The following is a 27,870-nucleotide window of genomic DNA, read 5'->3' on the forward strand; positions in this document are numbered from 1 at the left end:
GAGCTATTTCAGCTAAAAGACAACATTAGCACAGGAACAACTGGGGATAAATTATCCATGAATACATTTACGGTGGAAATTAGACCCTCGGAGCAGGGATGTCCCAGCACAGCCCCTCCAGAGAAAAAAGCAGTGCCAGGCAAGAGCCAGGGTCGGCTTGGCAGCTGAGGGATCCCGCAGTGTGTTGTGGTGGCAGCATGTGCCCTCTCCTTGTGTCAAAAAGCAGTAGGGGTACCTGATGGGGGGTATACATGTGTGAGTGCAGGTGTGTGTGTGCATGGTCTGCACGCACATCTGGGTGGCACGCTGAGTGCTCACACGAGCAGATGGGGTGGCTGCACGCAGACTGTTGTGTATGTGTGTGTAGGTGCTTGCGAGTGTGCTGGCAAGTGTGTGTGTCTGTGTGCTGTGCACCCGCCAGGCTGTGCACCAGTGTCTGGCCCTCATAATGCTCTAGAAAGGAGAATGACAGCTCCAGTGAAGTATCCTGGAGGTTACTGCCTTCAGTCAGCATTCCTGTGCTCACCTGCACCCTGTTTGTATTGCACCAGCTGGAATTTGCTGGAGAGGACATTTGCTGGATGAGTGCTCTATGAATCCAGCTGATCCTGGGTGGATTCCTGTCGTGCTCCCAGAGCAGTACTGTCCCTGCAAGAGCCATGGGGTTATCTGGCACTGCCACCACACAGGCTTGCTCTGCTTGGCAGTACCAGTTAACAGTCCTGTGCCACCCCTCTGCCCATTGCAATGCAAGCAAGGAGCAGACTTCTCCCCAGCATCCTGCTGCCTTCTCCCCAGAGAGAGGCTAGGGTGGCAGATGAGCCACCAGGCAGAGGGTCACCAAGTGTCAGGGCTGCTAGCTTTCAGAGGGTCCCCATTCCCTGGGAGCTGGGTTGGCATGGATGGGGCCCCAGGAGCAAGGACCAGAGCAAACTGGGACATCTTAGTCCTGGGGATGGGAAAGGGCGGTCCCAGGTGTGCAAAGAGGTGGCTGGTGCTCATGCTGCCCCCAGCTCAGCAGAAGAGCCTCCCCCACCTTCGTGCAGCCCTCAGTGGAGCGCAGCATCTCCCTTCCCCCCGCAGCGTGTCTGGCTGCTGCTCGCTCTAATTTCCTGTGCATTGTCCCCATCACCGCGCCACCATTCCCTGCACATCCCACCCCCTCCGTGCACCACACTGCCAGGCTCCCTATGCCCCAACGCCTGCGCCCTACCTCACTGCCCCGCAAATGTCCCTGCGAATGTTCTCATGCATCCCAGCTCATCTCACTGATGCTCTGTGCTTCCCTCTGCAGCTCCTTGCAGAGAGCTGTGTCCCACCCCAAGGTGTTTGCCCCACTATGTCCCCCACGCAGCTGCAACCAGAGGGGTGGGATGGAGACATCTAGGCCAGCACAGAGCCCAGGGACTGATGCAAGGCTGTGCCTTACGGCCATGGCAGTTGTTGTGCCAAGGTGCCTGCTGGCTGCTGTTCTCCCCCACAAAAAATATCCTAGCCCAGCAAGGTGGCAGCATCCATGGGAAGGGCACTGAGGAGCTCCAGCAGCAGGTATTGGGGAACACCTTGCAGTCCCATGAGTGGAAAATCACCCCACTGGGTGCTGGTGGCAGTGGCTGGGGGCTGCAGCGTGCAAGGCCCTCTCAGCACGTGTGTCCTGCTGGCACACAGCACGTGTGTGCTCACAGAGTGCCGTGGGGTGAGCACATCCCTGTGGACACGGTGCGGGCACCTGCAGAGCCGTGCGTGCATGTACAGCCCTGCGTGCCCAGCTGTGCCCATCATGCAAACACCGATGCACACGCACGGCTCTACGGCTGCACGTGCACGCTGTGCTGGCACGCCGGCAGCCCTGCCTGCGTGTGCATGTGCTCAGGGCCAGAGCCAAGCCCCACTGTGCTGTGCTGGCACGCTGGGTATAGAGCCCCAGGGAGCCAGTGTGCCCAGTGCCATTCACAGTCTTGGCATGCTCGAGCTGGCTTCCTGCCGGCATGTGTGTTCTGTACCTGCCAGTCGCGGGGAGGGCGTTGGGAGCCAGCTTGTAGTTTGTACAAATAATTATCCAGGTGGTTACCAAACCTGGGATGAGCAAGCAGCTCGGCAGCACGGGTGCTCACCCTGAGTGCCCATGCACTCGTGCAGGGCTGCAGCCAGGCACTGGGGCTGTGGACACTGGCAGGCAGAGCACACCCTCAGCGCTGGGGTGTGCAGGGGCACACGAGCGCAGCATTGCACATGTGTGGCAGTCACACTGACATCCCAGTCTGGTGGGTTTGCTTGGCATCGTGGCTTACCATGGCAAATGCAGAGAGCAGGTGTGGTTCCTGCCCCATGGCAGTGCCCCATAGTAGGTTCCCTGTGCCTGGATACCAACATCCTGGCTGTGAGAACCCTGCAGCAAGCAGCCACGCAGCAAGCCTGGTGCTCAGCCAGGCACCTTTCAAGAGGGAGTCATCAGAAATGAAATAAAGGGGTATTTGATGGCCGTATGGAAGCACCTTTGTGGGAAACAATCAGTGTGACTGGAGAGCTCTCAAATCCAGCAGGGAGAGAAGGACCAGGAGCAACAGGCAGAAGCTGTAGCCAGACATGTTCAATGAGAAATAAGGGCTTTAGCAGAGGAGGTGATTAGCCACTTGAAGCAGCCCAAATGGCACGAGTTTCTGTAGTTCCTGCTGTCTTCCAGCATGTCTCTCCTGCTGTCTCTCACAGTGGCCTCAGCCCGACTCCATGCTGGGGCACCTGTGAACGTGCTACACTGGGGTGACCTGGTAGCCTTGTGCCCTGTCAGTGCTATCCCAGTCCTTGCCACAGCCGCTTTGTGCTTCCAGAGTCACACTGAGAGCTCTGTGCCCAACCCCTCAGGAGAACATGCTGGGGAAGGCTGGATTGCATAAATGCGATCCTGCCTCAGGCATCCACGGGCTACAAGATTTTGGGCAAGTCAGTGCTTTGCATGACCTAAAATGGGGCCTTTCTTGGAGCTCAGGCTGGCTGCCAGGGCACAGCCACTGCTGGGGTCCCTGAAGAGAGAGGTGGTGACCTGCACAGTGATGGCTCAGGCAGGTGCTGACTCCTCGGGGTGTGGCTGAGTGTTAGATTCATAGAACAATAGAATGGCTTGGGATGGAAGGGACTTTAAAGATCATCTAGCTCCAATCCCCTTGCCATGGGCAGGGATGCTGCCTACTCGATCATGTAACCCACAGCCCCATCTAGCCTGGCCTTGAACACTTTGAGGGACGGGGCACCCAAAACTTCTCTGAGCAACCTGTTCCTGTGCCTCACCACTGTCATTGTGAATAATTTCCTTCTAACATCTAATTCAAATCTCCCCTCTTTTAGTTTAAAACTGTTCTCCCTTGCCCTTACAATGAAATAGTGTTGCACCAGGGGGGTGCCCAGCTCCGTTCTCTTTCCTCCTCCTGTGCCCGACCCCGCCGCCCCCAGGCCGGGTCAGGTCCCTGGCTCTGCTCGGTCCATCACGCCGGCTGCCCTTACAGAAGTTAGGGAGCCGTGTCCAGCCACGTCCCGACTTCTCCCCACCCAGCACCCCCGGAGTGACCGCAGCGAGCGGGGACACACTCCCGGCCGCGGCTCCGGCGTCCCGGGACATCCCCCTGCTCCCGGAGCCCCGCACCGCTGGCGGGCCCGGTGCCCGGGGCGATGCTCCCCGGTGCCCCCCCGCAGCATCGCGGGGCCGGACCTGGCGGCGGGCGGCCCCACCCCGCGCTCCCCATTGGCAGCGGCGCCCCCCGCCCCGCTCGCCGCCGCCGCCGCCGCCCCTTCTTAAGGCGCCGCGCGGCCGGACCGGCCCCGTCGGGAGCCGGGAGAGGCGCTGCCGGAGGCGGGAGGCGCGGCGGGCGGCGAGGCGGCGGTGCGGGATGCGCTCCCGCCGCCGTGGGGGCGCCGGGCGGCCCCCCTGGCCCGTGAGTAGCGGTGTGGTTTTGCTGCTCCGCGAAGTTTCCCGGGGACTCCGGAGCGGGGAGGGGCGGCTCTCAACTCCGGCGCGGTCACCGGCCCGGGGAGAAGTTGGTGGAGGGCGGAGCGGGACCGCGGGCACGTAGCCTGTCCCCGTGGCGTAGAAGGGATGCGGGGTAGTGAGCTGGGAGGGAACGGGAAGAAGGATGAGATGGGGATGGAGGGATGCTGGGCTGGGGAGGACCGTGCTCAAAAGGCTGTGCAGTGATGGGAGGTGTGTGCTGGGACTAGGGAGCGCTGGCAGGGGCAGCAGGGCGGTGAGCAGCGAGGGACGGCCCCTCTTTGTAGCGGCACTTGTGCTTGGTCGTGGCTGAGCCCATGGAGGAGAAGGGGGCAGTGGGCAGACGGGTCCAGCCATGTACCTGCCTGTGTGAGAAGGGGCTGGCTGTGTGCTGCTGGGCCTGAGCCCCCCCCCCAAGGACCTGGTGTCCCTTTGGGGTGAGCTCAGAGGCTAAGGTGACTGCTCATCTCCACACTGCATTAGCTGCTGCTGGCTGAGCCCCAGCCTGCCAGGTCCAGCACTGAGGAGTCCTGCATAGGAGGGACAGGCTGGCAGCAGCGAGCAGACGTCGCAGCAGGACCCAGGCTCATGGGCTTTGGCTGGAGCAGAGGCACTGCAGGGTCTGGGCTGCTTGGGACTGAGGTGCTGTGGAGGGGCACTGCTGGTATTCTGGGCAGCCCAGCTGCTGTGGAAGAGGGCTGTGTGGGATGTCTCCTGCCTGTCCTCTGCCCTGGCAGGTACAGCTGTGGCAGCCTGGGAATGGCAGGAATGAGAATATGATGTTACTGGGGCACGTGCAACATGGTGGCATGAGGTGTTGTGATGTCACCATGTTGTCACCACTTTGGGGTGCATTTGGGGTGCAGTGAGGCCCTTTGCTGCAGGATGTCAAGAAATGTCGTAGAGGTGCTGGAGGTGACTGCGGCCCATGGTGGGATGTTGCTGCAGTGGTGGAGTATGACATCACTGGGGTGTGTGGTGTGGAGGGCAGCAATGTCACGGTGACGTGTGGGATGGGGTGGCCACACAGGGAACTAGCACCCACCTTCCCCATTATGTAGACTAGGGGCTGGGGATGTCCATGTGTGTACAACAAGGAGGTCTGGGGACAGCATCACTTGTGGTGAGGGGTCTGGGCACAATCGCCTGCCTGTCCCATGGCTCCCTTTCCAGTCCCATCCCACCCTCCCCACTGGGGTACTGTCAGTCATGGCAACACATGGGGTCAGATGAACCCTACATTCTGCATCCCTGCCATGGGGCCAGCACCCTCCCCCTGTGCTGCCTGGCTGCACCCTGCATGGGTGCGTGTGACATCCTCCCAGTGCCTCTGCCCCTGCTTGGCACCTTGGCTTTGTGTCACTAGCCATACTGAGGAAGCACCCTGGGGTGACCTTGCTACCAGATGCCACAACACAAGCCAGGACATGACTCTGCTGGAACAAGATAGACTGAGGTCTGCCCTGCATACAGACAGAACCCCACAGTCCCAAACCTCAGGTGAAGCTTCATGCTGGGACTGTGGTTCTATCAACAGCATGCTGGGAATGATGAGGCCTTTCTGCATCTGACATGCAGAGCCTGAGTCTCCCTCCCTTCCTCTTCCCAAAATGTCCTGGCTCTGGGCTAGACATCTCTTCCCCATGGCACCAAGCACCAGATCCACTGGGAAAAGCCTTTTGTCTCCAATCAGGAACATTGTTTCCTCCTGGAAAAGCTCCATCCAACTTGGAGGGATTTCAGCTGCAGCTGGATGAGGCAGGGGGGGTACCTGGGTAACAGTCCAGGCTCTGGGGAGTGGGAGCTGGAGTGGGGAAAGGCAGGGAGCCCTGTCAATGGCCTGGGGACAGCCACCCATTGCCTGGCTGCAGCTGTGAGTGAGGCAGCACTGCTCTGCAGCCAGGGGCTCATGTGGCAACCCTGCACCCGTATGTCCACAATGTCAGTGGCTCTCCCCCATGCTCGTTTTGGTAAGCCCAGAGTGGGGCTGTGGCTAAGGCTCCCCCTCCTTCACTGTCTGGCACTGCAGAGTGACAGCCAGGGACTTTCCAATCCCTGTACAACCTAATCAACCCTGTCCCCATCACATGTGTCTTGAATGAGACCCCTGCACCAGGGAAAGATCCAGGCTTCTGCCCCTCAAGAGCTGCTCCAGACAGTATGGGAGGGTAATGGGGACAGGAAGAGAATAGAAGCAGCACAGGGTAGAGCTGGGGACACACACACATCCACTCCTGAAGCTGTGCTTGGGGTACAGATGGGGTCAGAGAGGAAAGGGATCAGGACTGGTGCAGTGGAATACAGGGCTCTATTCACTCCTGTACAGGGGGTCTGTTTCTGGTTGGGGAGGGCAGTCCTGCCCATGGAGGTGGCACTGTCACATGAAGCACTGTCCCTTTGCAGGCCAGGTGCCTCAGCCGTCCCTCCAGTTTGCAAGAGCGGGCCAGGCTACTTTTTCTCCCAGTTGGAGCACAGGCATGTGGGTTCATGCCCATAGCCGGGGGACACACAGCTCGTTTCTGGGCTCTTCCCCTCTGGAGGCGACTGCCTGGCTTGGGATGAGGGGTAGCCCTACTGAGTGCCATCTTGCTCATCACCTGTGCTACAGCCAGGTCAGAGCCAGCTCCAAAATCTCTGCAGCCTTGCCAGCAGTGCTGGCACACACTGTCCTCCGCAGTCCAGGTTAAATGAGCCTCTCCTCCCAGTCTCCTGTTCCTCCCAGCATCTTCTCATGGCTGCATCCCTTTGCAGAAGCCTTCCCTGGCCTGGCTGGAAGGAGCTCACCCTGCACAGACGCTGGGAGGAGCAGTTCCAGCAGGATGGGGAAACTGAGGCACATGGGAGTAACCTGGTAAAGTATCCCCATGTTCTCCCTGTGGACTTCCCCAGCTCTGGAAGACCAGTTATCAAGAAGACAAGCTCCTCAGGCCAGTGAATGCCTTCTTCCTCTGATCCTGCCAAGGGAGCAGTGATTGACATTTTGACTTACCAGGACCTTGGATGCCTGTGGCCCCTTAGGGCAGAGCGAGCAGGGCCTGAGCCCAGCTTTGTCAGCACCCCCCCCAGCACTCCTGCTGCCTCCCCAGTCCCTCTAATGGGATGGGCTCCCAAGGTTGGGCTGCTGCTCAGCCCCAGCTCACTGGAGTATGATCTTGTCCCAAGGGTGAACAGCACCCAGGACAGTCCATGCATGGGGATGCCAGAGTGACAGTGCCCAAGGGCCAGGTGGTGTGGTGCAGGCTGGGGTGCTGTGGCAAGGGGTGCAAAGAGAGAGTCTCTGCAAGGACAGGGGCTGCTTGGGCATCATGGAGCAGAGTCTCCTCCTGGCGCTGACTGGCTGTAGGTCTCTCCCAGGTGTCCAGGATGCTGGCGTTGTGCCTGCTGTCCCTGGCCTGGCTCAGCGAGGGCTCCCAGCGCAGCGAGCCCATGTTTGCAGCTGTCACCCACCGCCTTCTCCCGCCTGACTACGACAGCAATCCCACACAGCTCAACTATGGCGTGGCTGTCACTGACCTGGATGCTGATGGTGACTTCGAGATTGTGGTGGCAGGGTGAGTGGTGCACCTTATGCCTCAGTGACAGCAGGACTGGTGGCCCTGCAGGGACAGGAATTCCTCCCTCCTCTGTGGTCTTGTGGCCAGCTGTGGGGGGGTTGTGCCCAAAGGTGGGTGGGTTAGGGTCTCCATGTACCCACTAGTGACTCTGTGTGTGCGTGCACCCACCAGGGTGTCGATGCCAGCTGAGTGCTTGTGTAGGACCACGTGAGTGCCCCCATCAGTCCCTGCTCTGTGGGGCGGTGGCAGCTGCCCAGCAGCCGGGGTCCTCCCTGCAGTGCACAGCCAGCGTGTCCCCAAGCCATCTCAGCTCTGCTGACAGGACTCAGCGCTCTCTGGAGATTCAGTTAATTGGCTGGAGGTTTTTTATAGTCCTTTATTGGAGTGATGGCTGGGAAGGGCTGGCAGGAGCCAGGGAAGCAGGGAGCCATGTGCTGTGCTGCCAGTGCCCAAGTGGAGCTGGACACAAAGCAGCTGCTGCCAGCCGGTCCAACCCTGGTCAGGAAGAGCAAGGACCATGGTGCAAGCTCTGAGTGTGTGGTGGCACTGCTGTGAGCTGCTACTGCAGGGTCTCTGTGTACATACCACCATGCTCACTCCTAAGGAGGCTTGCACACACAGGTGTGCCCACCTGGAGAGTGTTTTTTACCCTCACAGATGCCATCCAGCTGGATGGAGGCACTATGGTGGCAGGCAGTCAGTCTGGCCCTGCTGCTGCTCTCAGCATCACTGAGGCAGGAAAACATGGGCAGCACTGGGAACCCTGGAGAGGTCTGGGCCACCACTCCCAGCTGTGCTGAGTCAAGAAGGCAGCTGGGGTTTTGTAAGCAGTTGTGGTGCACGTTGTATAACTTGTTTACTGGTGCGTTGGGCAGGAGCGGGCGAGGAGCCAGCAGGACGCACCATGCTGAGCAGATTTGCCTTGCATGCTGGTTTCCTTGCCCTGGGAAAGCTCTGCAAGCAGGGACCTGCACCCCATCCTGTACTGCTATCTGCCTGGCCCCCCCATGGCTGCCCTGGTGTTGCCAGACATGGGATGCTTGACAGGGTCCTTGGCCTCCATGGACTGTGCAGGTCTCTGCAGTGTCCATCATGGGGAAAATCCAGTATCACAGCCAATGTGCCCCGAGGGATGACAGGGGCTTTCATTCTGTCCCCAAGCCTTGGGAAGCCAATACCCCTGCCTCCATTCACAGGTACAATGGCCCCAACCTGGTGCTCAAGTATGACAAGGCACAGGGGCGGCTGGTGAACGTGGCGGAGGATGAGCGCGGCTCCCCGTACTACGCACTGCGGGACCGGCAGGGCAACGCCATTGGGGTCACAGCCTGTGACATCGATGGCGATGGCCGTGAGGAGATCTACTTCCTCAACACCAACAATGCCTTCTCTGGTGAGCCCTGCCGGCAGCCGAGCCCCAGGCTCGGGGGGAGCCCCCGGCATGGCTGCCCACGACCTTCGGTGTGTGAGGGATGTGTGCGGGCTGGAGTTAATTTCTCAGTTGAGTGGCTCCATTGATTGATGGCAGCACGGGTGGGACACTGAGCCCAGCCAGCCACTGAATCAGCACTTCCAGCTGCCCATCGCCCTTTTCACGGTACCCCAAGTGGGACAGAAGATACCCTTCTGCCCCCAGGGCTGTCCTGCCATGGGGACCCTGCACTGTAAATCCCAGCTGTGCCCTGCAGCAGTTGTGCCCTTCGGTCTCATGGCTCTCCTGTGCCTACTGGACCAAGTCAGGTCTAAGCCTGCCCCTCTAGTGCTGTCCCTGCTCCTGGCGTGCCTGTAGTGGGAGCAAGACTTACGTGCTCCAGTCTGGCACTGGGAATCCCCAGAGCTCCCTGGCTTGGTGCTCCAGTCCAGCTTTGCCCTGTGTCCCTGACCTCCAGGCAGCAGATCTGTCTTCCCAGTGCTCCTAATTACCCAGGCTGGCGGTGGCTGCTGGCACACCTGTCCCTAAATCAGGCTCTGCCATTGGCGCTGTCACGAGCAGTGTAGCTCGCTGACTGTGCCTGCCACTGAATCGATTTCTTCTTTAATTTTTTTTTTTTTTTACCTTCCTGGGGATGATCTACGGGGCTGTGCCCCATTGGAATGTATTTTAACTTAATGAGTTGATTCTTCTGTATGTCTCCCAGTGGCCCTTAAGGGTCATGGGGCTCTTGGAGCAGCACCCACCCAGCCCTATGGCACTGTAGGGGGCTGCAGGGACAGCAGATATTTGGGATGCTCTGGAAAAAGGGTACCTTTTTCACAGCCTCCCTTGCTGCAAAGCGGGGAGGAGGTGGGGTGCTGGAGCCCACTGACCCGTGCCCCCTCCCCCAGGCATGGCCACCTACACAGACAAGCTCTTCAAGCTCCGCAATGGGCGCTGGGAGGACATCCTGAGTGACGAGGTGAACCGGGACGTGGCCAGCCGCTTTGCCGGGCGTTCCGTCGCCTGCGTGGACCGGACGGTGAGCAGGCAGGGCTCTGCTTACACGGGCATCTCTGCCCCCTTCCCACTCCCAGTGCCCCTCCAGTGGCGTCCTGGGGGCCCACTCCCCTTGCCCATCCCAGCCCACCCCCGGCTCGGGCTAGGGGTGCCCCCCAGCTGCCCGTTGACTGTCAGGGCTGGCACCCCCCCCAGCTGTGGAGACTGTGGATGCCTGTCCGCATGGTTGCCACCAGCTGATAAACGTGCCTGTCGGGGTGATTTATGTTCCTGTCACCTGTTCTTTCTTCGTCCTCCTCCTCCAGCGGTTTGTTTCCAAATGATTATCGCTAAATCAGGGTGCAGCTACTGCACGGGACAAAGGGGGCGGTGGAGACTGGGAGGACCTGGCACACCGGGGATGCAGGGAGGGAGGATAACGAGCCCCGTGCCAGCACTGTGACCAGAGAGTTCCTGGAGGCAATGGGGCACATCCCTTCTCCTGGGATGCTTTTTGCCATGGGCTTTGCAGAGCTCTTGCTCAGGACACGGTAGCAGTGCCTGCTCCCACGGAGCAATAAGAGCATTCACGGCAGGCATCCTGTGGTCCCCGTGGAGATGAGTTGTGGGTGGGTGGGTGCTGAGGCGGTGCTGCCGGCTGCAGGGCTCCGGCAGGTACTCCATCTACATCGCCAACTATGCCAGCGGCAACGTGGGCCCCCATGCCCTGATTGAGATGGATGTGGCTGCCAGTGACCCTGCCCGTGGTGTCGTGGTGCTGGTGGATGTGGCCGCTCAGGCTGGCGTCAGCAAGTACACAGGTACCCGTCTGCTGTGGCCCTGCGGAGGGGACAGGGCGCTGCAGGGCAGGGCGAGCGTGAGACCCCGCTGTGGCAGGGCAGTGCAGCCGGAGGTCCGTGCCACGCGTTGGGCTGCTTGACTGCCCCATCTAGTGGCAGCCCCACGGCCCGTGGAAGGGACCAGGACCGTGGGATGCACGCCTGGCAGGACCCCTGTGCTCACCATCACCGGGGCTGATCCCTCCAGAGCTCACAGCATCCATAGGGCAGGCAGCGGGGTTTGGGAACGTAGGCGTGGGGGAGAAGGAGCCCGCCTGCACCCCATGCTGCCCCACCACCGCGGGGACCGCTGTGCGCCCCAGCGGTAAATTGTCACTAATTAGGAGTGTTGTCACCATGGCGATGGCAGTGATTAGGGTTGGGAGTGACACAAGCGGCTGCCAGGCCCAATTAGCTCCTGATGAGAGGGATTGGAGGTGGGCAAGGATGGGACACCGCGGGGGCGCGGGGGGGAGGGTGCCTCAAAGCACCAGGTGGGCAACATTGAGGGAACACGGGGAGCACAAACTCCCGTGGGGGAGCTGTCTCCTCACCCTGGGCTGCTGTCCCCAGGGGGCCGTGGGGTGGCCGTGGGCCCCATCCTGAGCGACAGTGCCTCTGACATATTCTGCGGTAATGAGAACAGCCCCAATTTCCTCTTCCACAACTGGGGGGACGGGACATACAGGGACGTGGCAGCTGCTGTGGGTGAGTAGGGGAAGCTGGGGGGAATACCCAGACGCTGAGGACCTCAAAGCAGGGCTGGCTCTGCCTGTCCCTGTCTGCACTGGACGAGTGCAGGGGGGAGGGACAGCCCTAGGGACCCAGAGCCCCACTGACCGCTGTTCAGTGGCTGAGATGCATCGGGGGATCCATCAGTGCAGGGATGCAACCCTGAGCGTGGAGGACCTGTTGGGGACGATGCAGCACATCCTAGGAGGTGTGCTGGGGACAAGGAGGCAGGGAGGGGTTCCCGTCTCCCCCTGTCCCCTTGTGGTTCCCCAGGGCTGGATGACCCCTACCAGCACGGACGCGGTGTGGCGCTGGCTGACTTCAACCGCGACGGCCGAGTGGACATCGTGTATGGCAACTGGAACGGGCCGCACCGCCTCTACCTGCAGAGTGGAGCTCCTGGGCGTGTCCGATTCCGGGTGAGGGCTGGGACCCCCCCGCACTGATGGCTCCGTCACTGAGCCACCTCGGCCAGGGGGGCTGCCTTCACTCTGAGTTGCCTTTGAGCCCCACTTCCCAGTGAGGAGGGGACCCGAGGCATCAAAGCCGGACCCGGTGTCCTGCTTCCTGTGCCTGTTGTCAGGCTATGCCCATGCCTCATGCAGGACATAGCCACCCCCAAGTTCTCCATGCCGTCCCCCGTCCGCACCGTCATCGCAGCCGACTTCGACAATGACCAGGAGCTGGAGGTTTTCTTCAACAACATCGCTTACCGCGGCTCCTCCGCCAACCGCCTGTTCCGGTAGGAGCCCGTGGGGAGCCTGCACCCTGCTCTGGGAGTCGAGCAGCCCTCACAGCACAGCCAGGCTCACAGGGCTCCTCTCCAGCAGTGCTAAGCTCGGGCTTAGCTAATAAAAGGCATCGTGACTGAGCCCTTCCTGGCATCATTACCAGTCACTGTGATCGTGCCTGCAGCAGCCCCTGGGGTCCCCAGCACCGCTGATTAGCAGCCGTGTGGAAGCTCGTTCATGGCTCCTGTTAATTGTGGGGGTCAATTCTTCATTACTTCTGTGTGGCACCTCCTTGCCTAGTGTGTAGGGCAGTGGGAGCTGGTTGTCTACCTGATGCTTGCACCTGTGGGTGGGTAGAGGGCAGGGGTTTGGCGAGGAGTCCTTTGGAGACATCTCCAGGTTCCAGAGGGATGCAACAGATGGTGTTGCTACTCTGCAGTTCACACCCAGAAGCTCTTCTGAAACTCCTGTTGCCCCTGCATGGAGTGAGGATGTGCCAACAGGCAGGGGACAGTCACATCCCCCATCCACACCCTGTAGCCACCAGGGCTGTCACCCGTACCATGATTCTGCAGGAGGGGACAGACATGCCCAAGAAGGTTCTGAGGACTGCAGGAACTGGCATTAACACCCTGTGTGTGTCCTCGGCAGGCTCATCCGCAGAGAACACTCAGACCCCATCGTGGAAGAGCTGAATCCAGGGGATGCACTGGAGCCCGAGGGACGGGGCACAGGTGGGTCCACCCCACTGTGGCAGGGGAAGTCCATCTGTCACAGCACTGCATGGCACCTTCTATGACTGAGGATGCCACACGCCTGGCTGAGTTATCTGCCTGTTCCCTACCAGCAGGCTGGAGCTCCCATCACCCAGGAGTGGCCCCATGCTTTCTCCCTGCCCCCATACCTAGCCAACAGTGCCACCTCCAGTACCCAGAGGTGCACTCTTAGAGGGCCCCTTCCTGGGTGCCCTCTGTTCAAAGCAAGCTCTGCGTTTGGTAGGAGGTCAGGCTCCCTGTCACCCACAGCCCTCCAGGCGCTGCCTGTCCCTTCCACTGCCCGGGGTGCCAACACACCTGATTACAAGATGCCAACCACACAGAGGCCCTTTCTCCTGCACTGAAGTCACCCCATCTTCCCTTTTGTCCTTGTGTGGCCAGGAGTGCTGCTGTTGCCAGTGGAAGGTCACAGCAGCGGCAAAGTCTGGTGCTGGGAGACATGGGGCCAGGCCCCAGGCACAACATGATCCTGTCCTTGCAGGAGGTGCAGTGACAGATTTCGATGGCGATGGGATGCTGGATCTCATCCTATCCCATGGTGAGTCCATGGCACAGCCAATCTCCATCTTCAAGGGCACCCAGGTGAGTGAAGCAGAGAGTCCTTGTGTTGTACCCATCCCTTCTGTCCCTCCCAGCTCAGTCTCTCTGCTCCCTCCTCCCCCGCAGGGCACCAGCAACAACTGGCTGCGTGTCATCCCCCGCACCCGCTTTGGGGCCTTTGCACGGGGGGCCAAAGTGGTGCTGTTCACCCGGCGCAGTGGGGCCCACCTGCGCATCATCGACGGCGGCTCCGGCTACCTCTGCGAGATGGAGCCCGTGGCGCACTTCGGACTGGGTGAGCCAGGGGGTCAAGGGGCTGCCTCCACCCCCAGCCTTCTCTGGCACTCCCCAGGGTGGGCAGGGGCCATGTTTGCTGCCCCAGTGTCGTGCAACACAGTAATCATCCATGCCTGTCACCCTGGGTTTGGTGGGCTCCGTGCAAGGTTGTGGGGCAGGGTGCCCAGCCAGTGCAGCTGTCATGCAAGGGGAAGCTGCGCCCTTCCCCAGCCCCTGCCTGCTGCTTTGCCCAGGCACTAGGGCTTTCCCTGCCCTTTAACTCTCCCCTGGTGCAGCATATCCAGAAGCCAAGCCTGTAGGGGGGCCCCTGCCCACTGGCAGGTCATCCTATTGTCCCCGTGTACACCCCTCAGAGTACATCCTTGTGCATGGGCTGTCAGCATGAGCAGCTGGAGCTGGGCTCAGGGAGCAAGGGAAGGCTTTGCCCCTCCCATCCCTACCACCCCGCTGGCCTCCTTTCAGCCCCTGCCCATCCCGGAGACCCTCCCTTTGACGGGCTGCCCGCCTGCAGGGCATGACGAAGCCAGCAGCCTGGAGGTGACTTGGCCGGATGGCCGCGTGGTGTCACGAGCTGTGGCGAGCAGTGAGACCAACTCTGTCCTGGAGATCCCCTACCCTCTGGATGTGGAGGAGCCACTCATGCCTGCCCCGCTGGAGGTGAGGGCCAGGTGTGGGTATAGAGCACGAGACTTTGGGGACAGGAACAAGGGGCTGGGCTCTGCTGGCTCAGTGGCTGCCCAGGGCTGATTCCTCCCCATCCCGGCGGTCTCTGCTTCTCCCCAAATGCAGTGCGGGCAGGGATTCTCCCAGCACGAGAATGGACGCTGTGTAGGTGAGTGGCTGCTGGAGGCACAGGTGTGCCTGTACCCAGGATGCTGTAGCATAGGCCCTTGGGGGACACTGAGACTGGGAGGTGGCTGCCTGCCACATGGCTCAGTGCCAGGTACAGCTGCCTGCCTGGCACATGGCCTGGGAATGGGACAGCAGTACAGCTCCAGAGAGGCACCATGGTGTCACAAGGAGCAGCGAGAGCACAGTGCTGGGGCAGGAGGCATGGCTGGCATGTGGCAGGCTTTGTGCTGCAGCCATGAGCGATGGAGAGGCAGCAGGGATGCAGCAGGGTGGCTGTGGCCATGCTGTGAGCCTCCTGGGCAGAGGCATGGCTTATGCATGGCTGCCACTGGGGTGACTATCCAGTGTATGGGGGAAACTGGATGAGCTGGCAGCCCTGAGCTCCCTGCCCAGACATCTCACACTGAGGACCCTCTTGCAGACACAAATGAGTGCACTGAGTTCCCCTTCATCTGTCCCCGGGACAAGCCCATCTGCATCAACACCTATGGTGGGTACCGCTGCCGCAGCAACAAGCGCTGCAGCCGGGGCTTTGAGCCAAACGAGGATGGCACAGCTTGCGTGGGTGAGTGATAGCTGGGACACCCTGACCCCATGCCAGCTGGCATCAACCCCAAAGCAGCACCTTGGGATGCTGTTGCACCCCTGACAAAGGCCAGGCCACAGCCTGCAACCTGTCAGGAGGTTCTGTGTCTGTTTGTGCCTCCCACTGAGCTGCCACTGACTCCCCTTCCCTTTCTCTTTTTCTCTCTTGTTCCTTTTCTCCTCTGTGCAGCTCAAGTGGCCTTTTTCGGGGGATATCCCTCTACTGGGAGCTGGCCTGGGCCCCCCCACACTGCCCTCCTGCCTCTAGTCCTCGGACTCTGCCTTTGCCTCTATGCACTTTAATCCCTGCTTGTGCCAGAGCAGCCTGGGCGGAAGGATGGGCTGGCCTCTGCCTGTCTCTCTTTTTCTCTTTCTGTCCATGTTGAACCACCCTAGAAGTGCCAGCTGGGATATACTGGGGTGACCTGCCATGGGATGGGCACAGACCTGGCTGTCCCATGCACCATCTCTGGGAAAGCAGCCCTGGGGCAGCCTGGCAGCGCCCCTTCCCCAGCACCCCACTGCCCCAGTGCTGTTCCTGCCATGCTGGCACCTCTCTGGTGGTTGCTTGCTCCGTCGCCTCAATACCGTACCATGTGCCTGCTGGTTTGGCCTGCGACGTGTGTGCTTTGCCTGCCCCCTCCTCAGTGATGGGAACCACCTCCCCAGCCCTGGCAGAGGAGGGTCTTCCCAGCCCTGCAGGGGCAGGCAGGACCCTCCTGGTCTGTTTTTTAACGTATTGACCCTACTGTTTGGAGTCAGACCCTGCTTAGTCCCAACAGTCTTCCAGCCCCTCTCCCAGAGAACCCCCAATAAACTTATATCCCATCTATTAAGCTGGTCTGCTGAGCTCTGCAGGGCAGGGCTCTGCTTGTGCTTCTGCCCGCCCTGCCCTGGGGCTGCATGAGGAAGGAGCCCAGGATGGGGAGCACCCCTAGCCTGCCCCAGTTCTTCCCACCCCAGGGCTGGGAGCTGGCTGGAGGATGATGGTGGCCCTGACCCAGCTGTGCACTGGGGCCTCAGCCAAATGTGCAGCTCTGGAGGGGCTGGAGTGCAGCAAGCAGCCCTGCCTGCGCCCCAGCAACAGGGCTGTACTGTATGCTATAACCCCACACTGCTCTCTTCCCCACCACCAGACATCGATGAGTGTGCTCAGGGCTTGCACAACTGCAGCCAGCTCTGCCTCAACACCCCTGGGGCCCACACCTGCCTCTGCCACCCAGGCTTCCGTCCCCTTGATCCGGCTGCCAGCCGGTGCCTGGGTGAGTACCTGCAGTGCCCAGCCACCTGCTGCTGCGGGGTGCTGCCAGGCTGCCCTGGTAGCAGAGATGCTCAGGGGTGCCCAGTTGTGCTCGCAGCCCTAGTGCTGGGGGCAGGATGGACAGATTGTGGTTATGCAAGAGTTGGTGGAGTAAGGAAACATCTGCCACCCAGCAGCTTTGGGACCAAGCAGTGGCAGGATCACCTGCCTTTGTGTCCCAGGTTCACCCAGCCCTGGAGCTGCCCCCCTCATGCCCTCTCCATCCCTTGCCCTGCCCATGCCAGACAATCCCAGCTCTGACGTTTTCCCCTTCTTTCCCAGACATAGATGAGTGCCAGGCACAGCCTGGCCCCTGCGAACATATCTGCCACAACAGCCATGGCTCCTTCCACTGCCACTGTCACCACGGCTTCTCCCTGGGTGCTGGTGGACGCTGCTGGCCCAATTAGCCTGCTCTGGCACAGCCAGATGTTCCCTGCTTCTCCCCAGCACTGCGCCAACTGAATAAACCCTTTCCTGCACTGTATTCCTTGTGTGTCCCTGGCCTAGAGCCACATGAATGCTACACAGGCCTGACCCTAGTCCCTGAGACTGCCCCCTCCAGCCCATCATCCCCCTTCCCCCATGCTCACCTTCGTGGGTCTCTGTGCAACCCAGCATGAAAAGGGATGCCCACCCTGATTCTGTGCCCCCACAGCATTGTCCCACTCACCTCTCCAACACAAGAAGATGCAGGGCAGGCAGTGGGGGAAGAAGCGTGGGGTTTATTGAGGAAGGTCTCCATGCAGGGGGGGCTCTAGCAGGAACGTTGAGGCCAGGGCCACCCCACACACACATCATGACCGAGCCAAAAGGAGTCCTACAGGTCCGAGTCCTCCCTCCAGATCCCCAGGAGAGAAATGCCAGCTCGGTTCAGCCCTGCACCCAGATAGGAATTCTTCTCCTCAGGGTGCTGGATGTCACAGGGATCCTCCTATTTCCCCTTATCTGACCGTGGACCATGAACCTCCACATCTTGCAGCCAAGCCCAGGTGCCTCTCGAGGTCCCCTCTTACAGGCCAGGCTGAGAATTGGGGTGCTGGTGGCAGATGCATGCAGGACACGTGGGCAGGGGAGGGCTCAGCAGTGAGAGAGGAAGGGTCCTTGTGGAGCTGCTCCACTGCGCACCCTCCCTGCATTAGGGCAGGTCATGGGGCAGAGGAGGCAGGGGGCTGCTGGCAGCCAAGTACAGGCAAGCTCTGCCAGGACTGGGCAGGGAGCTTGCCTCACCCATGCCACAGCTCAGCCTCAACTATGCTGGGCCATGAATGAGCCCAGGGCCCATGGCACACGGGCAGCATCATGCCCAGCACTGCACCTCCCTGCCCTGGACACTGGGCTGAAGAAATTCCTGGGTCCAGCTGGGGCTGGCAGCAGGTCATGCAGGGAGCAGAAGCAAGTGCCCAGTGTCATGGCAGTGCTGAAGGATGCTGCTGGCAAAGATGCCATGCCAGATGGGGGAGGGGGCCGGGGAGCAGCAATGGGGCAGTGTGTGGGGTGGAGCTGGGGTGAATGCATGGTCCATCATGCAGAAGAAGTGGCACCAGTGCTCTGCCAGGCCCCCTGAACAGTGGACAAGCAGCAGCTGAGCCCACAACACAGCACCAAGAGCAGAGTGCCCCAAGGAGGGGGTGCAGCAAATGCTGTCAGTGCCTGTGGGCGTGGGGCTAAGTGTGCGTCCCTCGCCTAGCAATGCCTGAGGCTTTGCCAGTCCCAGTGCTCCCCAGTGCATGGCGACAGGGACCCTGCCAGCTGGGACTGCCCGTAGCAGGGCAAGCTCCTTTCGCTTGGGGCAGGGGCAGCAGCACCAAGCACATGGAGGGCTGTACCAGCCCCCTGGCAACAGTTTGGCTCAGTGGGAAGCACCTGGGATGCCCCAGCACCAGTCCCTGCCCACAGCGGGTCCGAGCAGGGGCAGACCCACTGCGGGGGACAAAGAGCAGACGGGGGTGGGCAGCCCCACTGGGTAGCCCCGGCCTCCCCCTCCTGCTCTCCCTGGGCTCAGAAGCGGGTGCTCTGGTAGTGCAGCCTGCGGAGCTCGGAGAGGCCGCTGTCCCGGCAGTACGAGTCCCTGCAGGGACTCCCTGCCAGTCACCGGCCCCCCGCCCCGCCCCCGCCGCTGCTGCTGCTGGAGCTGCCGCTGCTGGAGCTGCCGCTGCTGCACCGGTCCTCGTAGATGGAGATCTCGATCTGGGCCCTGCTAAGGATCATCAGTGACACGTGCCAGCCCAATTGCCCAGCACCCATGCCCGGTCTCCCTTCACCCCTTGCCATCCCCCAAGCACCCCGCTGCCCAAAGGATACGACCCTCATGCCACGCTCCAGGGGGTCAGTGAGCAGCAGCCCCCGTGGTGCATAGATCTTCTCATTCTGGTCCTGGATGTACTTGGAGATCTTCTTCAGGACCTGTCAGCACAGGGAGGGACACTCAGGGCCTGCCAGCATTGCTGTCTGCTCTGGCCTCCAGTCCCATGCTGCCTGTGACACCCCCTGTGCCCACTGCCAGCTGTGCCCATCCCTGAGCCCTCCCCTGCACCTCAGCACCTTCTCATAATGTGTCTCCATGCAGAGAAAGATGAAATAGGCAGTGGCACAGGCGAGGCACCCCTCGAGGTATGAGCTGCCCCCAATCTTCTCCGCCTCAGCATAGAAGCCATTTAGGGTTTTCACGGTTTCCTCAAAAAGTTGCCGTTCAATCTAGGACAGAAACCAAGGTGAAGAGGAGTCTGGCCAGGGACAGACTCCCTGCATTGCCTTGTCCCCATTCCTGAGGGGACTTGGAGAGCACTTAACCCTCTCCTCCCTGCCCAGCTGATGCCTCGAATTGCAGGCCTGTGCCCACCTCCCACCCATACCAAGACCTACTGAGCCTGCAGCCTTCACCAGAGCCTCCCAGTCCCCAGGAACACCAAAGTTCTTGCACACCAGCCAAGGCAGCTGTGATTTCATGCACCCAGCAGCACTGGCTGGCCCAGGGCCATACAATACCCCATGAGTCTCCACGCCTTCAGACTCTTCTTCCTTCTGAGCTTCCATAGGGCACTGCCATAGGGCACCCCCCTACCCTGATAATCTGTCAGACTTCCTACCCGGCTCTCCAGCTCAGGGGGAAACTTTGTCTGGAACTGGCATGTGGTCCCGTCACTGTAATCCCGCTGCACGAAGACCTTGGTGGCCAGGGACGCGCTGCGCCGCAGCTCCTGCAGGCTGTGCACCTGGGGGCAAAGGGTGAGACAGGGGCTAAAGCCAGGGGTGCTGGGCATCCCTGCCGGAGGGCTGGAGGCCTGGGGAGCAGAGCTGTTCCCCAGTGTCAGGGGCTGCAGGCTCACACAGCCCGGGGCAGGGGGCCCCTTGCACAGGCTGTGTCATGCCATGAGCACAACTTGGCACTGGAGGTGCGAGGCCGGGGGTGAGGGGAGGACGGTGGCAAGGGGAAGATGCTGTGGCACCCCCCTGCTCGGAGTGAGGGTGAGTGCGTGTGCTCTCGCCCCGGGCTGGTGTCTGGGCTCACCCCCAGTGGCTCCTGCACGCAAGAGCGTGCCTCGCCAGTGGGCCACAGCCCGGGGAAGGGACAGCCCCCTGTCCCCAGCAGCGCCCCAGCACACAGCCAATCCAACAGCTCCCAGGCGGGAGGATGGGAGCGAGCCGAGCAGGAGCAGGGACTGGGCATCGGGGCTGCAACAGTGGCACAGCGGGTGGGCAGGCTGCAGTGGGGCATCTTCATGAAAAGGACTGGCAGCCCCGGCAGCAGCTGCTAAGCCCTGACTCCCCACGGGGTGTGAGAGCCTGTGCCAGCCCCCGAGCTCCAGGCTGTGGGGCAGCTTTGGTGGCTGGAGAAGGGGATGGAGGGGCCAGGTTGTGCCAAGGTCGGGCATTAGGCCCCTCCCTGCGCTTCCCCTGGGTGACATGGGGCTACTCCCTGCTCTGTGCCCCACAGACCGCCTATCGCTGTCCCGCGTCCGACCCACGGCATCTGGGAGAGGAACCTCCAGTCCCACATCCCAACCCAGACACACGCTCCTCCCTTCACCAAAGGCACCGTGCAGCCACCCTGCACCCCCACACCCCTTCAGGCACCCCACCGGCCTTTCTGTGCACACGGAGCCCTCGCAGCCCCCAGCCCCGCACTCCTCTCCCCACGGACCCCAGCCCCACGCTGTCCTCCCGCCCCAGCGCACCCCACGCGGACGGAGCCCTGTCCCCGCCGCGCCCAGGCAGCGCAGGGCGGGGGAGCTCCGTCGCAGCCCGGCCCGGGGGTGCCGCCGCCGGGGTGCCCCCGCCGTGCCACCCGCACCCACCTCCGTGGCCATGGCGCGGCGGGCACCGGGCCGGGCTGTGCCGTGCCGTGCCGGGGGGACCGGACCCGACCGGACCGGACCGGCGCCGTCTCCGGGGCCGTGCGGAGCCGCGCGGGGCCGGGCGCTGTCCGCGGTGCTGCCGAGCCGGGAGGCGGAGGCGGGCCCGGCCGCCCCGTGTGCGCAGCCGCCCGGTCCGCGCGGCCCGCCCCGAGGCACCGCGGATGGGCGCCTGCCGCCACCGGCACGGAGCCCCTGGAGGACGCGGCCCCGTTGCTGCGGACGGCGGTACCGGCTGCCCCGGGGCGGGCCCCGGAGAGGGGCTGCGAGGGAGGGCTGCTGTTGTGCGTCCCGGGGGTCTGGCACGGCGAGTGCCGCAGCCCGGACACCTTTGGGATGCGGCTGTAGGTCCCTGGGGAGAAACTTGGCTGCCGAGGGCGTGCTGCCGGAGGTTACAGAGGGTCTGAGCGGCCGTGAGGCTGGCTCGGCAGGGATTTGGGGCCTCGACCGTGGGGCTGGCAGACCGCCGTGCCAAGGGGCCTCGTCTGAAGCTGTTTGTTTTCGAAGGAGTTGCAGCTGGTGCTGCGATCAGAGCACGGGCAAACATCAAAGAGCAGAGCTAGCGAATTCCCTGTTATCTCTGCCCATTGACAGCTCAATTAGAGCCGGAGAAATGCCAAACGAGGGGAACAGAGGCTCTCCCGAGAGGCGAAGAAGGGGGCCTCCCAGCTGGGACTGTGGTGGGGTGAGGGATGCAGTAGCTGGGCACAGGGCCCTCAGCAGGCAGGACAGCAGCCAGCGCTGCCCTCAACACCTGGGCGATGCTGGAGGCAGAGCGGGGCCCTGCCGGAACGTCTGCTCTGGCAGCAAACACGGCTAACACAGCTAAAACGCAGCTGACACAGCTAACACACATCTACCACACAGTTAACACAGCTAACACACACAGCTAACACACACAGCTAACACACAGCTGACATAGCTAACACACACAGCTAACACAGCTCACACACATCTAACACAGCTAACACACAGCTAACACAGCTCACACAGCTAACACACAGCTAACACAGCTCACACACACAGGTGACACAGCTAACACGGCTAACACACACAGCTAACACACACAGCTAACACAGCTCACACACAGCTCACACACATCTAACACAGCTCACACACAGCTAACACAGCTAACACACAGCTAACACACACAGCTAACACACACAGCTAACACACAGCTGACATAGCTAACACACACAGCTAACACAGCTCACACACATCTAACACAGCTAACACACAGCTAACACAGCTCACACACAGCTAACACACAGCTAACACAGCTCACACACACAGGTGACACAGCTAACACGGCTAACACACACAGCTAACACACACAGCTAACACAGCTCACACATACTAACACACACAGCTAACACACAGCTGACACAGCTAACACACACAGCTAACACACACAGCTAACACACAGCTAACACAGCTAACACAGCTCACACACAGGTGACACAGCTAACACGGCTAACACACACAGCTAACACAGCTCACACACATCTAACACAGCTCACACACAGCTAACACAGCTAACACAGCTAACACACAGCTAACACACACAGCTAGCACAGCTGACACAGCTAACACACACAGCTAACACACACAGTAACACAGCTCACACACATCTAACAGCTCACACACAGCTCACACACATCTAACACAGCTCACACACAGCTAACACAGCTAACACACAGCTAACACACACAGCTAGCACAGCTGACACAGCTAACACACACAGCTAACACACACAGTAACACAGCTCACACACATCTAACACAGCTCACACACAGCTCACACACATCTAACACAGCTCACACACAGCTAACACAGCTAACACACAGCTAACACACACAGCTAACACACACAGTAACACAGCTCATACACATCTAACACAGCTCACACACAGCTCACACACATCTAACACAGCTAACACACAGCTAACACAGCTCACATACACAGGTGACACAGCTAACACGGCTAACACACACAGCTAACACAGTGAACACAGCAAACACAGCACAGGCAGCTGCCTGTAGCACAGGTGTAGCTCTGTCTGACTCCTGCTCCCTGCCACGAGCACCAGGCTTTGGGCAGAGCAAATGGAGGCAGGGCCCTGGGGTGGTTGGTGGGCAGCCCCCTTTCTCTGGAGCATGGCAGGGTTTGTGACCAAGGGACCAAAGGACACGTGCAGTCGGGGACCCCAGTTGGAGGGCTCATGTTCCTCACAAAGCCATGGATCCCAAAGCTTTTGGGGAAATCTGCTGCTCCCATGATTCAGAACAACCCTGCCAGCCCACACCACAGAGCAGTGAGGTACACCCTGCCCTGACAGTGCCACAAAACCAAAGGACGCCCCTTGAGAGGGTGGTGTGTGAAGTCTCCCATGCACCCAAACACGTGCATGCACACTGGCACAGGCACTCGTGCATGCACTCGGATGCCCACATCTGCCTGCGTACCCCATGCACCCCAGGCACACGCCCAGGTGCACATGCCATGTGCTCACACACCTAAGCCTGTCCTCAGATGTCCCCAAACCCAGACCCTGCATCCCATCTCCTTCCCGTGCTGCATGCCACTGCCACGTCAGTGCTCGCCTGCCCGCCTGGCAGGTCCTGCCGGTTGCCATGGCAATACTGTGCCTGCCAGGAGATAAAGTTTGCTGTTCTATGCTGCAGTGAGGGGCCAAGAGCAGTGGGGGGATCAGCTCCCCCTACCACCCCAGGCTCTGCCCATCATCCTGCATCGTGTAGTGTTGCCCCAGGGTTGTCTCTTCTGGCTACACCAAAGAGCCCAGCACAGGACCCTCAGTTCTAGCCTCCATATGCCTCACAGGCCATGGACCTGGTGTCTGCATGTGTCGAGGAGTATCCTTTGGTGGGACATCACCCCACCATAGGGAGCCACCTTCTGCCCGCCATACTGCCCAGGACCAAGTCTTGTCCAGTGGCAAGCAGGACACGGACCTGTCCCAAAGCATTCCCCATCACCACACAGAGCCTGGCCCTGCCTGTAGTGCCTGCAGACCCTGGCATCTCCAGAGCTCACTGGGGTCTGCCAGCTCCCCGGTGCAGGGTGTGGCATCATGGGCTTTCCAGTTTTAGCCAGAGCAGGGACAGACCCTGCTGGTTTCCATGCAAAAGGAGCAGGCTGGTGCTATGCCATGCCATGCCACGCTGTGCTATGGCTTCCAGCAGGGCAGGTCAGAGGTGGAGGGGGCTGGCATAGCCAATGGAATCCCAGGCAGTAGGAGCAGGGACAGCAGCAGCTCGGGGCAGCCCCAATGTGCTGCATGGCCCTGCTCCCCTCCCCAGACCCCTGCACTGTGAGGGAGACTGATGATGTGATGATTTTTTGCCTTTTCTTTTTATATACCTTTTATGTATTCTCAGTATCCTTAACATACATACTTTGAATTCTTTAAACCTACTATTTTAGCATAGTCCTAATATTCTACTAAGCCAAAAAAACAAACATCCTAAATCTCACAATTAAAAACCAAAAAACCTTACACTATCTTAAAAAATCAAAACCCTCTCTAAAACATATCCTATAAACTAAAATTAAACCCATCTGAAAAAAAAATACTTTAGAATAAAGAAATGTCACACCATTCATTTAAACCTCTCATTAAAACATTTTTGTCAAATATACTAATTTACAAAGTCTTTAAAATTATATACACAATATAACATAAATACACATTTCAATGTATTCTACCTTAACGAACTGTTGCACCATAAAAATCCTTATTAAAAACCCAAATAAAAACCCTTTTATCCTTTAACTGTATCTAACTCTTAATTCTAAAATCAGGAAAAAGGCATCAGGACTGGCAGGGCTCTGACGCTTCTGCTCCATCTGCTCAGCCCAAAGGGGTGATTTTTCAGGCTGCCCAGCAGCAGGGATGGGCATGGCTGGTGCCAGAGCTGCCTTTACTCCTCTGCCTGGCTCTTCCTTTGCACCGGGAGTGAGGCAGCTCTGACCTGTCTTGCAGACAGACCCCACAGATATCTGCCCCAGGCCCTGGCTAACCTCCCAGAGACCCTGCCTCTGGCCCCATGGGACAGACATGGGGTACACTTGGTACCCCTATGGCCAGCCCTCAACAGACAGTGTGCCTGTGCCCATCACACCACAGCAGGCATGGCCCAGCAGTGCCCCTGCTCCAGCCCCTGTGCTTGGCTCCGGGACCGGGGGGTGTCCCTGCTGTGTCTCTGAGTGGATCCCAGCATCTCAACCCTCCCTCCAGTCCAAGAAGGATGATCAGGGGCCGTTGAAGACAGCTGGAGCTCTGCAACCAGCCTAGGATCAACCCCTGGGGCTGCATCCTGCACCCACTGCCTGTCAGAGCTGTCAGCAGCTCCAGCTCTGCTTCAAAGGGGCCACAGAAGGGCCTGGCAGCTGTTTCTCCCAGCACTGGAAGTGCTTTCATAATGGTGGGGAGCATGAGCTCACCATCCCAAGTGAGGACAACGGTGACATTTGGGAGGCACAAACACAGCGTGATTCGCTGATAACCTTTCCTGAGAGATCCCAGGTGTGCGCGCTTGGGAGGGAAGAGGGACGGGGACGTGGGCCCCACACTGTCAGCCTCTGGAAAACAGCTCCAAATGCCCCAGCCTGCCCCTCCACACAGGATGTGGAGAGTGCCCCAAACTGGGGCCACTGACCCTAGAGACTGGGCACCCTAAGTGTGGACACTCCTCTGTGGCACCTCAGTCCAGCTGTGTCCATCTGAAGGGGTGGCTCTAGGGCCCCCATTGCACTGGGAGCCCCCACAGAGGGTGGAGGCAGCCCCCCAGCACATCCCACAGGAGTTCACAGGCGCTGGGAGACAGCATCTTCCTGCACACAGGCAAGCAGAGGAGGATGTGGTTTCAGAGCAAGGTGCCAAGGTCTGGCATTAGCAAAGGTGCCAGCTGGGAGCAGGGACTGTGCAAGGATTGCTCCCATACCGCGGAAGGGGCTGTGGTGGGAGCAGACGTGGTGGGGCGAGGAGGGACAAACAGCACTGCAGAGAAGGTCCCCACGCATGGCGCCATGCTGTGAGGGAAAGGAACTCTTCCTAAGAGGATTCCCACATGCGACATGCCCCCTCCCTGCCCTGCTGAGCAGGACCAAACGCCGGGGGCCAGGATCGGGGCATCCGGCCGCGAACAGGGAGGGTCTGTGTGCAAACTGGCAGGAACTGGGCAGGGCCAGGAGGTGCTGGGTGGGGGCTGGGAGGGCGCCCGGGCAGCCTCGGCTCCGCAGCTGGGCTGGGAGCGCTGCCAGCACATTCCTGGGGCTGCCGGACAGCGGGAGTGTGTGTGGGCGCAGGGCAAGTGCACGGCAGTTGCTGACCCTCCCCACTGCCCACCCCGATGGTCTCACACTGCCCCCGGGCAACCTCGACCCCACGGTGTCCCCAGTCATGCCCCAACCTCCTGCGGCCTCTCCCAGGCAGGACCACCCCCCCGAAGCCGTGCTGCCAGCCCAGCACTGCCGCCCAGCCCGGGTGCTTTCTCCTGGGAGCCGCTGGACGCCATGGGACACGTGTCCCTGCACGGACAGTCCCAGCGTGCCGGCCCCTCCTGAGGCTCTCTGCATGGCCAGCCCCAGTGCGCTATCCCTCTCCCAAAGGCCCCTGCTCCACACGGGGTGCAGCCCATGCCCAGCACTGTTGCAGCCCAGGAACCAGTGGGAGAGGAAGGATGAAAGGATAGGGAAAGAGGAAGATGAGAGGGAGCCCACCCAGCCCGCTCAGCCCATCCACCCAGGCCCAGGGGATGCATCTCTGCTGACAGAAACAAGGTCGGTAGCACCCAAAGCTGCGGCAGGAGAGTGGGACACAAGGATGGAAGGAGGTGGCCGGAACCCTGCTCAGCTTCTCATTTCTCGGGAGCCTCCTACTGCCCTGGCTCGGCTCTGCTCTGTGCTACAACCAGGCACGGGTCCTCCACAGGGAGGGCCCGGAATGTCGAGGGAGCACCCCCAGGAGATGTGCTCTTACCATGCCACCCTGGCTGGCCGTCCCCGAGGTCTCCACCGCAGAGGTGGCAGTCCCCATGGCCCCGCTTCTCGTCTCACTGCTGTGACCAGTGGCACAGGCAGTGACACAAGAGGTGGCACAGCCAGCTTTCTGGAGTGACAGGAGCAGGTGTCAGACTCACAGACAGTTGCATGGGTGCAGAACAGGGATGTGGGCACTGGAGCAGCCTGCACAGACAAGACGCAGGGAAGGGTGCGAGCTCCAGCTGTCTTGGGTCCTTCCCCTTCTCTGGGGTACAGCCCAGATCTACCTTCCCTGGGGCATCCTGAGTGGGAAAGGGTTAAGGAAGCAATGCGAGTGCAGCAGGGACTCCCCAGAGCAGAGGCACAGTCTCAGCTTGGAGATGCCAGGACACCCCACGGGGAGGAGCAGGGGACAGACACCAATCTTCTGGGGCCAGCCCTGCAGCATGGCCAGGAGGTGACTCCAGGCTCTAATGAAGGCATCATGACAGACAAAGGGACTGGGCCAGCTGGCAGGGAGACCCTTCCTCAGCCCCAGCCTCGCCAGCCCCCTCACCTGCATCTGGTGGGGTGCCAGCTGCCACAGAGTGCTCAGCACCCCCAAAACCTTCCTGGGAGGGACTGGGGATGTAGACACCAGACTGGGATGTGGGACGGGGCAGGCTGAGAGCCAGGAGCAGGTCCATGGTCAAGAGCAGGACAGTGCTGGCAGTGCCATGGGAACAGCCCAGGGACGTGGCACACTGGCGACCATGCTCAGCATTCTCACGCTGGCAGCTCCACCCTGCACACCCAGCCTCCCTCTGCCTCCACCTCCCCACTCCTGCTCCCAGGCCTTACCAGCCCCTTCCCAGCCCAGTTCCCAAGGCAATTACCCTGCCCAAACCCATCCATCACGGATTAGCTATTTTCTA

The 27,870-nt window shown here is 60.6% G+C and overlaps 2 protein-coding genes across 9 annotated transcripts; one reads left to right on the forward strand and one right to left on the reverse strand.

The window, feature by feature from the left end:
* The first annotated feature begins 3,829 nt into the window (after nt 1-3,829).
* CRTAC1 (cartilage acidic protein 1) lies at nt 3,830-17,070 on the forward strand. 8 transcript variants are annotated; one of them, XM_069019820.1, is made up of 17 exons: nt 3,831-3,936; nt 4,864-4,894; nt 7,334-7,530; nt 8,730-8,926; nt 9,859-9,989; nt 10,611-10,767; nt 11,359-11,493; nt 11,791-11,936; nt 12,123-12,259; nt 12,900-12,982; nt 13,506-13,606; nt 13,691-13,859; nt 14,373-14,518; nt 14,651-14,693; nt 15,135-15,278; nt 16,435-16,560; nt 16,881-17,070. In XM_069019820.1, exons 2-17 carry the CDS (start codon nt 4,865-4,867, stop codon nt 17,006-17,008), a joined length of 2,070 nt encoding a protein of 689 aa, XP_068875921.1. In that variant the 5' UTR covers nt 3,831-3,936; nt 4,864; the 3' UTR covers nt 17,009-17,070. The 8 variants fall into 8 exon arrangements, with proteins under 8 accessions (XP_068875920.1, XP_068875921.1, XP_068875922.1 ...); XM_069019819.1 differs by lacking the exon at nt 4,864-4,894 and having other exon boundaries at nt 3,830-3,926; XM_069019821.1 differs by lacking the exon at nt 4,864-4,894 and having other exon boundaries at nt 3,860-3,926; nt 7,323-7,530.
* Nucleotides 17,071-18,689: 1,619 nt separating this feature from the next.
* Nucleotides 18,690-27,017, reverse strand: GOLGA7B (golgin A7 family member B). The gene is made up of 5 exons (XM_069019827.1): nt 26,955-27,017; nt 19,688-19,813; nt 19,143-19,295; nt 18,903-19,004; nt 18,690-18,788 (listed from the first exon to the last, which is right to left on the reverse strand). The coding sequence occupies exons 1-5, from the start codon at nt 27,009-27,011 to the stop codon at nt 18,690-18,692; spliced, it is 537 nt and encodes a 178-aa protein (XP_068875928.1). The 5' UTR covers nt 27,012-27,017.
* Nucleotides 27,018-27,870: the final 853 nt, after the last annotated feature.

This window comes from Aphelocoma coerulescens, chromosome 6, assembly GCF_041296385.1.
Source record: "Aphelocoma coerulescens isolate FSJ_1873_10779 chromosome 6, UR_Acoe_1.0, whole genome shotgun sequence".
Taxonomy (NCBI): Eukaryota; Metazoa; Chordata; class Aves; order Passeriformes; family Corvidae; genus Aphelocoma; species Aphelocoma coerulescens.

Excerpts from the sequence above, each read along its gene's own strand:
- GOLGA7B (XM_069019827.1), bottom strand. The coding sequence starts at position 27,011 with ATGGGGACTGCCACCTCTGCGGTGGAGACCTCGGGGACGGCCAGCCAG. Across the intron at positions 19,005-19,142 it reads TGGAGACACATTATGAGAAG|GTCCTGAAGAAGATCTCCAA; the intron begins GTGCTGAGGTGC and ends CTGTGCTGACAG. Across the intron at positions 18,789-18,902 it reads TGGAGCGTGGCATGAGGGTC|ATCGAGATCTCCATCTACGA; the intron begins GTATCCTTTGGG and ends AGCAGGGCCCAG.
- CRTAC1 (XM_069019818.1), top strand. The coding sequence starts at position 4,802 with ATGTCACCATGTTGTCACCACTTTGGGGTGCATTTGGGGTGCAGTGAG. Across the intron at positions 7,531-8,729 it reads TTCGAGATTGTGGTGGCAGG|GTACAATGGCCCCAACCTGG; the intron begins GTGAGTGGTGCA and ends CTCCATTCACAG. Across the intron at positions 14,519-14,650 it reads TCATGCCTGCCCCGCTGGAG|TGCGGGCAGGGATTCTCCCA; the intron begins GTGAGGGCCAGG and ends CCCCAAATGCAG.